The sequence below is a fragment of the Rhipicephalus sanguineus genome, chromosome 1, assembly GCF_013339695.2.
Source record: "Rhipicephalus sanguineus isolate Rsan-2018 chromosome 1, BIME_Rsan_1.4, whole genome shotgun sequence".
In the NCBI taxonomy this organism is placed as follows: domain Eukaryota; kingdom Metazoa; phylum Arthropoda; class Arachnida; order Ixodida; family Ixodidae; genus Rhipicephalus; species Rhipicephalus sanguineus.
In genome coordinates, this window is record NC_051176.1 from 210,605,493 (window position 1) to 210,618,750 (window position 13,258).

Sequence of the window (13,258 nt, forward strand, 5' to 3'; positions counted from 1 at the left end):
TTTCTACGGGGAGTGATCGTTGCATATGCAAGGTTTTTACATCCTGTTCCTTTTTATGCGGCAGCGCTATACCAGGGTGATAACTCAGTGAAGCAGGAACTGAAAATTAGATAAAAAGATCGAAAAGCGATTGGCGACGACGTCACAATTAAGCAACTAGAAATATTAACAGTCAGACCGCTACAGTCGTTGAATGAATCGAACGTTCTTCACAGTGAACATTGAAAGAATCGTGTGCATCTCTTGAAAGCAGGAGTGGATGAGGTGGCTTTCCCCTCTTGCGATGTTGAAGTGTTGGATGGACATGCGTCACTCGGGGACGAATACAGGGAGCCGAGAGCACTCTGTGGACGTGCTCTCCTCTTCCCCATCCGAAACTTCTTTGTACCATAGAATGGAAGGAAGGAATAAACTTTATTTTGAAAGAAAAAGAGAGAGTCGACGGCAGCGTATAGTCAGAAGTGGGTGGTGTCCCTAGTTAGATACGCCGACCATTCGGCGCTGGATGTCGAAGAAAGCGTCCGCGTGTTCGTGGTCCGAAAGCTCCGCGAGCGACTGCTGCTCAGCCTCTCCGTAGCCTCTCCTTAGGCGCCAGCAGACGATTCCACGACTGAGTCCACCAAAAAATGGCGGACACGCTTAGTGTTGCCGGAGCACAAAGTATTACGAATGTCCCCTATTGCTTCGCTTTCTTGTGCCAGTAATTGGAGCAAACCTGGAAAATCTTCCCTTTGCGACTCTGCCTTTGCGTTCCGAGAGCACGTGCCGAACGCTTTACGAAGCTGCGCTGTAAAAGAAGGGTGTGTCACGCGCAGCTCCGTCGTCCTCGCAGCGCAGCCTCACGAAAGATAATGGGAGATGGAGTTCTTTCGGAATATTCTCCGTTGCTTTTTAAAGCACCTGAACTTCAAAGCACGATTTCCTGAAACGATTTATTTGGCATTAATGTGCTTAGGTTGGTGGCTCTCTTGACCAGAGCCGAAACTGTTTATCAGTCTTCTGCTGCCAAAAACATTCATATATGAGATGCGTGAGGGCTATTCGTTTTACCTGCACTTCCTATACAGATGTAGTAGCGCCGAATTTTTTTCCCGTTCGTTTACATGTTAACAATTACCGCACAACTACACCTGTGCAGAAAAACGAATACCCGTGCTATGTATTGATTTCCGCACAACTAGAGTTCCTCTTTATCTTAATGGAGAGAACAGTTGTTGTTTTTTTATGAACGGACAGATTGTTATGAATTACCACAAAATGTGTTGTTATATGACAAGTGGAATAGTTATTTCAGCAACACTTGATAAAATTTATTTAGTTTGCTAAACTAAATACGAGATTACTTTTTTTTCCCTCCGAAACCTGAAGACAATAACGTGGCTATGAACAAATGCAAGAAAATGTCCATCAGAGATACCTTGCTAATTAGCACAAATAATAAGGCAGTCTACTTCTCGCGTATGGAATTAAAAATGCCAGGAACGTTTTAAAAGCACACCCCAATTTTACTCTAGCACTGAATTCTCACACAGTAAATCATAACAGCACGAATGAATTCGTAAAACGCAGAAATTGTACAAAAAAACTAGTCTCCTCACGATAGACTCACGTACTTCTCTCTCCCATTTAAATAACAGCTTGCCACAAAAAGCCACAGTGTCGCCTCAAGGGCGAAGCAATTAATGCGATAACAACAAGTTTGAATGTTATACGAAGTAAGGCTAGCAGCTAACTCCTTTAGGATCCGGTCTGGTGTAACTCTGCAAAACGCTGGCAAATGGGAATACGGCCGTTGCAATGAGCGAAGTGGTTTTCGTGCTGTCTTCGCTTCAACGCAAAGTAAGCGGTGGAAGCTGTGGGAATCGAGCGCGCCCTCCCCTTTGGCGCCTCGTTCCCAGCTAGCGCGTGTGTTGGCCCCGCGCGGCTCGAGCGCCGGGGACCGCCGTTAATCGGCAGCGCCAGGCCTCTTTGTCTGGTGCGAGCCATGCGTCGGCCTCCCGGCGCGCGGACACGCGTCCGGGCATGCCTCCACATGCTCACATGCTCACGCACGCCACCAAGCTAGCTTACGTCACTGCGCAACGCTGTTCCTCATTGGCCGCCAGTGACAACCCCCTTCCCCCTTGAGCTCGCTTCGGTCTGGCGCGGGCTTGCCCGCAGGGTTGCCAATGGTGGCTACTTTTCGCCAAATTGGCGAATTTGAGAGGCCCGTGGCGACCTAAAATTATGAATGGCGACATGGCGAATTTTTGGCGATTTTCAGCTTAGGTCTCCACTGAGTTATGCATCCTAAGCTCAGTGCCTTCCCAACGAATGAGCGACACTATTCTCTGTATTTTTCTGGGTTTTCTGGTGCACATTACGTGCCGTTCTGTATGTCCGTCCTGTAACTCGTGTGTATCTCCTCAATTCATCTAGATGTTTCTAACTCAATTCATCTAGATTCATCTAGATGCTTCAGAGCTTCGCTAAAGTTTCGCTTCTGAAGGGGCTAGATGACGGGTTGGTCGTGTGTTCGGGCCATTTGTTCCGCCAAAGCTCAACTTCTGAATAGCTTGGCGACCTATTCACCGCTGCAGTGTCCCCTAATCGAGCTCGTATAGCGAAGATGGGCGGATACGCGGGTGTTCGTGCAATAAAAAATTATTTATTCAGGCATTTTCTACTGTTCTCGGTGAGCGTGTGCAATGAAAACAATTGCTATATAACATTTTACAATGTCTACCTGTTCAATTATAACGCACTGGATTGACGCGGGTAGATATAAGTGATTATATATGAAAGAGACAGTGGCGTCCGGTATCATATTAGTTCGCACTGAAAGGTATAAGACTCACTAATGAACGACACCTGTAAGAATTCTGTCTTACTACTTTCAATAAACCTCTTAATCCTTTTTTTCATATGAGGGGATGTAAAGCTGTCTACAAACAACGCCTTCGCGGCTTTCGCCCAAGGTTTACCATACCTTTACCTTTGAAACGAGCCGACAGGGATGGAAGGATATCATGAGCGTTTTATCCTTTCATACTTGCGCCTCCGCGCACATCTTGCGGCTAGTCGGAGAACCAGGTGCACCAAGCACTCCCATGGTGAAGGGGCGATGCGCCTGGTATTGAGAAATGTCAAGATACTTTAAGGGCTTTGAATGGCACTGTATTCTACGGAGCTACACATCAGTGAAATTTCCTATTACTAGGATATGCCGCACACATCTAGAATGGCGACTTTTTTGGCGAAATTTCTAAAAAAATGGCGACTTTTGGCGACTTTCTGCTCGTTGTTTGGCGACATTTACTCGAAAGTCAGTGGCAACCCTGCTTGCCCGTGTGAGATGCTCTCAGGCTGGCACGAGAGGTAGACGCGCTGCTCTAGCAGGCGGCTTCTCGTTCGTGTGCTCGGCTGCTGCCCTTTGTGTGATAGTCGTAGCGCCGCTGGCAAGCGTACTCGATCGGTCTTGCGGAGTTCCCTTTACGGCCTGCAAGCCCGTGACTGTCGTACTGTGCTGCATCTTGGGTTAATAAACCCGTGTTGTTTGTTGACATCCTGCCTCGAGTGCCTTTTCTGCGCCGTGCCGGAGTCGACGAACCCGGCCGTAGCGTCCTTGTTCGCTGCGGCAGTGGAGAACGTCGCGTCCCTTCACGGTCGCCTCGTAGGGTAAGCGTTTCGCAAACCTATCTCCACAAAGCACAGCACGTACAAAGGTATGGGCCGTTTACTGGCCTCTGCAGAGATCGCGCGTTATCTCACCCTTTTGATCAAAGTTCGCAGTTGCCAGGCCTGTAGTCAGAAATTTTACTCGGGGGGGTGGGGGGGGGGGGGGGCACTTGCTGAAGGCCTTGACTATTTGAGAAAAAACACCTATTTTCATTATTTATTTTCGGTATAACACCCCACTCATCAAAATTTCGGGGGGGGGGGGGGTTCATGCGTACATACAACACTCGACTCGCGGGGCGATGTCGCCGACTTGGACTTTATATGGAACATGACGGCGACGGCAAACATACGTCTCGGGTGTCCATATATAATTGTTATCGCAATAATGTTGTGGGTATATCTTTTCCTGTAGTGGCTAAAGCCAGCGCAACGAGGTCTTGAGTATTCAGTTTCATTCACAGCCATGGAACACATGCAGTCGGCAAGGGCCTGCAGGTATTGGGGGCGAGGAGTTACGGAGTTGCCCTCCATCGGGGCGCACCTGGCTTAGGCTTAGGTAGGATTAGATTCACTAGATTGTTCTCTCTTTTTTAAAGTATTGGCGGCGAGGAGTTACGGAGTCGCCCTCTATCGGACGCGCCTCGACTGCGTGCTAGGTAGGATACCGCCGGCGCGCTCCCCATAGGTTTTGCTGTCGGCGCTCTACAAAAACACCTCGCGGAAGCCCTCCAGGGCATTTCTGTAAGTACTTTCGAAAGAAACTGGGTTCTTTACTGTCAAAATAATCATTTTCGACGAACTGAAAACACAAGATAGTCTGCAGTCGCTGTCTCTTTGCAGAAAGCCGAACACCCGCTTCACGCGGTCACCGCGTTAGAGACCCCTGAACCGGCTTCTTGTGTGAAGGGCAGGGGCGTAGCCAGGCGGGGGGGGGGGAGGGTTCAACCCCCCCCCCCCCCCCGATATTCTTCAGTTTTCCTTGCGTATATATACATGCGCACATACAAACGCACGCACGAACATACATAGAGTATGGTTGAACCCCCCCCCCCCGAAAAAAATTTCTGGCTACGCCCCTGGTGAAAGGTAGTCACTCGCTGAGTGCGAACTATGTGAAATAATTCGTTAGAGTAGGCTGCCTGTATAACCAAACGGAGCATAACCGGAAGAAGCCTCAGGCCAGCGATTGCACGGGTTCGCGACGACTGACGGTGCCTCTGCATCTCTGAGCGTCTGCATGTATGTTCGTACTGATGGTTTCGCTTTTGCTACGAGCGCGTTTTGACACCGCGCTGTGAACTTTAGGCCGCAAGATATGAGAATTTGTGAGTACACAAACAACTACTTTTGCACGGACACTATACTCGGCGACAACTTTTCTTGGCACTGAAGCGAAAGCTACGGGGGCGGAGCGTCTGCACATGTACTGCTACGCGAATTAGTCCGGTTTGGCGCGCGTCTCGTAACGCCGTGGAGTGTGATGGCTAGCGTTGCACTTCGATGCAAACGCTGCTTAGCGTCTAAGGTACGGGTAAAAGGCGCGACCTTTTCACGCACGCAAAAACGCAAAATGACAACGTGTAAAGTAAAAGAAATGCAGATATCTCGCTTGTGTGCGCTGCGTTCCGTCACAAAAAGCTACATGTAGAAAATGAAGGAGCATTTTATATATCTCACGCAGAAAATACGGACGCAATTGTGGGACTACATTCATTAGCGGTAGGATACGTGCATTGTGGCTCTGTAGCCTTCGCTTCAATGCCAAGAAAAGTTGTCCGCGAGTATAGTACCAGAGCAGTTAAAAAACAATTTCGTTACAACTACGGCTTCGGTGCGCATGGCAACTTGGTGGTGTGCCGTCCCGACGATTGTCTAAGTTCGTGTGCGTTTCAATGTCATTTGACAAGTTGTCTCGCACTGCGTATTGATCGGTCTTCTCAGCGGGCAAATGCCGCTGCTTCTGTTTCTTTATTCAGTGCATTCGTTTCGTATCGTGCTCACACAAAACGTGAGCAAATGCGACTCCATTTTTAATGCTCCTTAATTATCGTTCCCTTTGCATGTGTTTGCGTCAGGGGAACGCAAGCTTGACTGAAAAAAAAATGTTATTGCCAACATAAATGCAGCATACAGCCGCAGCATTTGACTCTTTCGTTATGTACGTCCACCAGCAAACGTCGCGTAGCTTATGAAGCCGAAAGCCTTAGATGCCTCTTCAAACGGGAAGATTGACCGTCGGCGGCGTCAAGACGAGTGACGCAAAAAATAACCGCCACGTGATGACGTCACCATATGATGTCAGAGATCTCCTAAATTTGTAACTTCATTATGACATCACCATGACGTGACGTAACGTGATGTCACATGATGACGTATTTACACGACATGGTTCCTTCGCATTGCCTCCGTGATTGGTGGGCCGATCACGGAGGCAATGCAAAGGGACCATGTCGTGTAACTTATGAAGGCGAAAGCCCTAGATGCCTCATCAAACAGGAAGATTGCCCGTCGGCGTCCCGCGTCGGCGGCGTCAACACGAGTGATGCAAAAAATAATTGTAACGGGATGGCGTGACCATATGACGTCATAATGACGTCACAGGTCCCCAAAAACATGTAACGTCATTATGACGTCACATAACGTGGCGTCAATGGTGCCGTAGTAACACGTCATGGTCGCTTTGCATTGCCTTCGTGATCGGTCATGGAGGCCGTGCAAAACCGCGTTAGGTGCAGAACGCTTTTGGAGGAGGGCGCGGGAGAATCAATACATCGACTGACAAGAAGAAGATGGCTTTCGCCTTCCAGTCATCTTTGGCGAATGCATAAGGGACCCTGTGAGTTTTTTAATTCAACGTATCTAAACAATGAGTTGCGCATCTGCAGCCGATTTTGTGGACGCTGAGCACGAGGCCGACGATCAAGAGGTCGCACGGGAGGGTTTTGAGATGGTATCGCACGTGGTAAAAGGTAGCTCCTTTTTCATCCTGTGGCAGATGAGCATCAATTGCCGGCGGGAAGCGCGCGCGAGCCATCGTCTCAGTGCGCGCTGTCTGCTACTCACCGAACGTCGCAGACCAGACGCAGTAACGAAAGTCTTCGTCGCGGAAGTGCTTGTTGCACACAAAACTCATAGCCGATGGCTGCTTGCCGGTTCTTAGCTTTACAACCCATGCTTCACGCAGTTTCTCGTCCCGCGGTTACCGGTGCAGGCTGACACTGGGCTCCGTTGCGTAAGCCCGGCACTGCGGCACCGAGCGGTAGAGCCCCATGTTCGTCGCCTTCGGAGGCAGCCACTCTATTACAATGGTTTCAATTGAGCAGAAAATGCGAGAAAACTTCCGTGTTTGAACAGACCACAGCGCATGTGGGACTTGAAACTCGTTTTCAAAGCACGCGGCAGCGCTCCACAAGCAGCCGACGCGGCCGCTCAGACCACGTGATCCTGCCAAGCACGTCACGCCGACGGTGGCGCCGGCGTTTGCAGTGGTGGGCCTCGAGGCCAATAGTGACATCTTCCTCCTCCTCCGACTTCCTCTCAAGCGCCGCCGGCGTCTGCAGTCATGTTTATTTATTTATTTATTTATTTATTTATTTATTTATTTATTTATTTCCTCCTAACCTCGAAGAATTACAGAGCCACGTACGCGTATCTCCCTGCCATAAGTGAGCGGGGGACCTCCGCCGCTTTCTCTCCTGGCTATATGCGTGCGACTCTGTGGGGCGAACAGCTAGAACAGCGTTAGGAAGAACATGGCCACCGGAAAAGAGCGTCGCCCAATTAGATTCGCCGGTGGCGCAAACAAATCTAGGTACTTCAGGAAAAACATGGCGGCAGACGCCGGCGGCGCGTGAGAGGAAGATGTTGCTACTTAAAAAAAAGGAAAAATCTAGGGACTTCAGCGCAACCGAACTCTCAACAGGACAAACCACACCTAAGGCGCATGGCAGAAAGCAAGTCTCGTGCTTAAAGGGACACTAAAGGCAAATAACAATTTATGTCAGAGTGAAAGCTCAATGTATGACAACGTCTAAAACGGCAATATTATCAACAGCAGTGCACTACTTACCGAGAAATTAAGCTAAATCTATCACACGATGAACGCCACGAGCGGGACATTTTGGAAATGATCCCGATGACGTGAGAGAGTCCGACTACAATTAATCACTCGTAATCAAACTAGCTGCAATAAAAAAAGAACCTTCCGTGCATCAAGAGACGTAATAAAATGCTGCTTGTTCGTTTCTGTTTGATTCACGGAAAAAAGAACCGCTTTGGCGTTGCCATGGGGAACGGCGCGTGTGGTTCAAAGGTTCCGTTTTCGCCGAACTGCGCTTCGCCCGGTGCCCTGCTTTGCTTACGCGGTCGCGTCTCAGTGGTAGTTTCGGTATCGCGTACTGCCGCGTGTGTTTTGCGCGCTCGTGATTGTCGCTCTGACAAAAAGTTCGACAAAATGCCGCATGCATGTGATTTTGCAGGATTCCCGAATGGTGCACGCTAGAGTTACTGTATATGCTACCTTTAGGTAGCAGAGTTGCGCATCTGTTTTCCAAACGCCGCTAGCAACCATGCATTGCGGAGAAGCTGACGCTCGGGCCAATTTTTGTATTTATCGACGCCGCGGCTGCAGCTCACTCAATTAACACTAGTCATCGACAGCCAATGTTTATCGCCGGCCTTCGACACGCCAGACATGTTTATCGCCGACGCGGTAGGCATGTCGCCTGCAAAAATGCAGTGCGACTTCACCGCATAGCTGTGGTTGCTAGCCGGACCTATGCGCTACTCTGCTACCTAAAGGTAGCATATACAGTGACTCTAGTGTACGCCGCCAGTGCACGCCGCCGCGCAGTAAAGGCGGGCAACGTTGGGCACGGCAACAGTGACCTCAGAAAGACCGCTTTCAGGCGGGTGATTTGAAGTGCGATAAAGCGATTCGGACCACTAAAACGTGATTTTATTTCAAAATATGCATTTCCTTGGCACAAAAGTAGCACTACGAGGTTTCTGGATTAATATTTGCCATAGTGGCAGGGTTTTGCAGCGCGCGAACATAGGAAAAAAGGACAGAGTAGACAGAAAGAGCGCTGACTCCCAACTGACTTTATTTTGAAAAGCGGCAAAATATATGCGAGGAAAAGGAAGATAAAAAGCAAACATACAGCATAATCGAAACCACTGTGATCGAAGCACGTGGAACGGATCCACCATTGCCGGGATTGCGGTTGCACCCCCCTCTTCGATCGATGCGCGATAAAGGCAAGGCACATGGATCAGTTAACCCGCGAGATCATCGAAGCAGAAATAATTCACTCACTAGGTGAAAACTGCGTAAGCTCCCCATCAGTTGCATTATCACAGTTAGAACGTGAATACTTGGCCGGGCGTTAAGGCAATGGTGAATGCGTTCCACGTGCTTCGATCACAGTGACTTTGATTAGGCTGTATGTTTGCTTTCTTCCTTTTCCTCGCATATATTTTGCCACTTTTCAAAATAAAGTCAGTTGGAAGTCAGCGCTCTTTCTGTCTACACTGTCCTTTTTTCCTATGTTCGCGCGCTGCAAAACCCTGCCAGTATGAATAATAACCAACTAGCCCAGGCCTCTACACTTAATATTTGCCTTTAGTGTCCCTTTAATGCAACATATGGCCGCGAGTGCGTCATGCGGATTGACGGCATTTACACAGCTGTTGCAGCTTAGCTACGTGAACAGCGCGGGAGACAAAGGCAAGGAACCGACGAGGACTGACTTCCAACTGAAATTTATTACAAATTGCGGTTACAGCGCAGGGGAAGACACAAGACAGGGACCGACGTAGGCAGCGCTCGTCTTCATCGGTCCCTGTCTCGTGTCTTCCCCTGCGCTGTAACCGCAATTTGAAATGGAATACCAACTAGCCCGTACTCACATCTTGCTTCAGTGAAATTTATTAACACGATACATGAATGCACCGGCATACGGTGCGTTATGCCTTGTCTTTGTGTTTCTCCCGCTTTGTTCACGTAGCTATGTGGAATACCAACCAGCCCGGTCACACACCTTGCTTTTGTTGTAGCTTCTCGGGTGATGAAAGAAACCACCGTCCCACAAACTCGTTGCCCAATTTTTTTTTTTTTTTTTAGCCTGTGCGATACATTGTGAACGTATACGTATAGCAGATTGTTTTCAAGTTGTGGCTGTGCTCCTGAATAACTCCGTTCGTTTACCGTCCCGTTTGTTGTCAAAGGGTGCAATCATAATTTGATACATTAATACATTTAGAAAAGGCAACGTAATAATGAGTTCGAAAAGACAGACACACACGCTTCCATCAGAGCAGTTAGTTGCTGCTGCTTTATTTGTACAAAATGTCTGCAATGGGGAACAATGGAGCGTTTGCTTTGAGGGTAGGGCAGGGTCCACCACTTGAGAGAGCCGTTGTTTCTCCTTCGGCTTCCCGGTTTCCAGCGCTCCTCTGATGCGCGGTTCGGTCACACAACGAAGCAGGAAACTCCACACATGAAGCCACAAGCAGTCGTTCACATCAACGAATACACGTATGGTTCCGTGATGGGCGCTCCATTACACAGCGCAATAAATATAAGCCACCACTCACAGCTGTCACGTCTTCCCTCTCAAATGTGGGAACTGGGCATATATGTACACGACACTCCCCGCATACCCCCTCTCCCGCACCCGACATTCACACGTGTCACAAAGGCTATAAATGCAACCACCAATACCAAACCGTGATCTTTCTTTAGTTCTTTACAGGTTATATCAGTATACAAAGGGTGGACCCAATAAATATTAGATCCACCTTGTCAACACTGAGATGCTGCTGCAGGAGATGCTGCTGCTCGCTACAATGTAATGGTACCTGAACAATACATAACTATAAAAACGATTTGTACGTGCATTTGGATAAGTTCGACCCGGAGAAGCTTTACGTGGCGAATCTATGGCTGACGTTCCTTATTCGGTGCAATTTCCTCTACATTAGCGATAAATTTCTTGTAATAAGGTAGGCTTGTCTCGTTTTTGAGGCGTGACAATGGTAATGGCTGCACTGGCGGCACTGCGAGCGGAAACTGCGGTAATGGACACTGATGGAACACTCGCCCCGGTTTACATTGTTGTACTAGAAGAAAGCACTGCAAATGTGTGCCTTACGTTTCGCGTCGACATTTACGAGCAACAGCGGACGCGAAACGAACTGCCACGGTGCTACCAGCGTTTCAAAGTGCGTTATGCGTGTGCAGTTAAACCAGTAGGCCACTGCTTCCGACTGTCCCACGGGGAAGTGTAGATGGTGTTCAACTTCTTTTATTCTGATGTTGAACCGAGGCGGCAGCTGCAAATGTGGCCAACGGCTGCCTTCTGCACCCCCAGTGCAAGTGTTGGCATCACAGAAACTACTAGAAAAACGTAGCAGTGTAAACATCGCATATTCATCTGACCTCGTCGTATTATCACTTCAGATGCTGGCAGGAACAGCTGTCTCATTAGGCGTTCGTTTTCGGCGAATAGTTAAGACCGCGGTGTCATATGCACACCCAAATGAGGTCCATCAGGTTCGAGGAATGTAGACATTGCTCTCATTTAATATGACAGTGCTCGCTGATTAACTAAGTTACTGACACCATACGCGCATCACATAATTTTTATTTGTATGTCTAACAGGTGAGAGGGATAAAAGAAGGGGGAGGGGAGTCTTAAGCGCTACATAAAGTAGCTTAACTTATTCATCATGAAAAGGAAAATAAAAAGCTACCCGTGCTGGTAACTGATGTTTAACATCCGCTGCGTTAGGTTCACGGTAGTTTTCCAACATAGGGTCAACGAAAATGACACTTCTTTATGTTGTAGACTTATCACGCAGTTAACTTCCGCCGTATATTGCCATTAAGTCTATGGCTGTCTTTTTTTTTTTTTTCGCTTGCTGTTCACCACAGTAACAGGGCTGATAATGTTAACGACACATGACACATGCCAACAGTCTTTACAGAACGAACATTCCAAATATGGATGAGTCTTCAGCGTTGAAAAAGGCAAATGTAACAGCATGCAAAAAATTTGCGATATCGAACACGGGCTTGAGTCCCCGACTCTTTTTACAGTTTGCATGAATACTCGCGTTGTCTGTATGATGGAAAGCTTGTTGAATGAAGTACCACTATTGTACAGGCTCGTCCACTCTTATGGTGAACATGGCGCAGCATGGCTGCGCTCCGCGGAGCGTCAAAGCATCAGGCGCGGCGGAGCACTGAACCGAAGCGGCGCAAGCGCGCAGGGATGCGCCGCTCTTGCTGTATTTCACAGCAAAGCAAGAGCACCGCGCTCCAGCGCTGTAGCAGACGACGCGAAGCACCCCGTGCGCCTGCGCCGCTTCGCTACGATGCGCGGCCGTGCCAGGTGCCCTGGCGCTGCGCGGAGCGCGGCCACGCTGAGCCGTGCTCACCCGACGAGCCTGTACACCGCAGTTTGCATAACTCGCGTTCTTACTGGTGACATTGCCAGGGGAGGAGGTGTTTACTGCTTGGGTTTTCGAGTCCTTAGCTGAGTCATGCGCATGAAAACAGAGTTTGCTTCATGTTGACAAGGTTACTTATGCACGTAGCGAAACCAAGCAAAACGGGCACACTGCACGGTTTGCCCTCGCAGGAATTTGATGGAAATGATGTGAATAGATGCTACAAAATATTTTCAAAAATATCATAAACGTCAGCATTGTGTCAATGAACCGTAATAGATCGTGAATAACAGTAACACAAAATGAGCTTCATTTCCCAGCTTGTGATTAGTGTCAACAACGCTCTACTGAGGTCTTATTAGTCTGCGGTATATCCTAAATGTTCACTTACTCTTCGACTCGGCAACATACACTCTTCGTTCTTATTCTTTCGCAGTAACACACTCGACGTGGCTTAAGTATCTACAGGTACGTTTTAACTCCTTCCTGACATTCTGACTTTTGACTTGAGCGACGACGGAACTCTCACAGGAATCAAGTACGACGAAGATATTCGGTCCTGCTTGTAGCTGATGGGCCTCCTCCTCTGACCATAGTACACCTCGAAGCCTCCACGAGTATCGTGGAGGGCAGATTTATCTAAAGAACCTTCTGAGGTGTCTGGCAGCGGATCTTTTTCTTTTGACTCGCCAACTTCTTCAGACGAAATGCTATCAGGTTTCGTCGGCGACGGTTCAACCAAAGCGGCCGACGCACCGACGCCGGCGTCGGAAACGAACAGTTCTTTAGCAGGCAAGCCAGAATCTGTGCTTCGAATAGGTTCAGGGGCCGGCGGTGGAGCATTGTCATTGTCCTGTTCTTCAGAACTTTCTTCTGTCGACGTCATTATCTCGACAGATTCAGGTACCACAACTTTCTTTAGATCACTCGAGCTTTCCGTCTTAACCTCCTTCGCAAGAACACCTTCACTCACAGTTTTGACTAGTTCTGGCTGTCGTACATCAACAGGATTGGATTTTTGAATGGGTGTGTTAACCGTCTCGCTGAAGGAGACGTCACGGTAACCGTGTCCTCGAACACTTCTTAGTTCAAGAGGGACATTCTTTTGGCCGTCGCTTTTGTACGTGGCGAGCAACTGCTCAAG

The 13,258-nt window shown here is 48.6% G+C and overlaps 1 protein-coding gene across 1 annotated transcript in view; it reads right to left on the reverse strand.

Annotated features, from left to right (window-relative positions):
• LOC119381388 (spidroin-1) overlaps positions 1–13,258 on the reverse strand; it is a 49,895-nt gene that overhangs the window by 5,726 nt on the left and 30,911 nt on the right. The window contains exon 7 of the mRNA XM_049412413.1: positions 12,614–13,105. Within this exon, the coding sequence (XP_049268370.1) occupies positions 12,614–13,105 (492 nt within the window). The remainder of the gene's footprint in view (positions 1–12,613; positions 13,106–13,258) is intronic.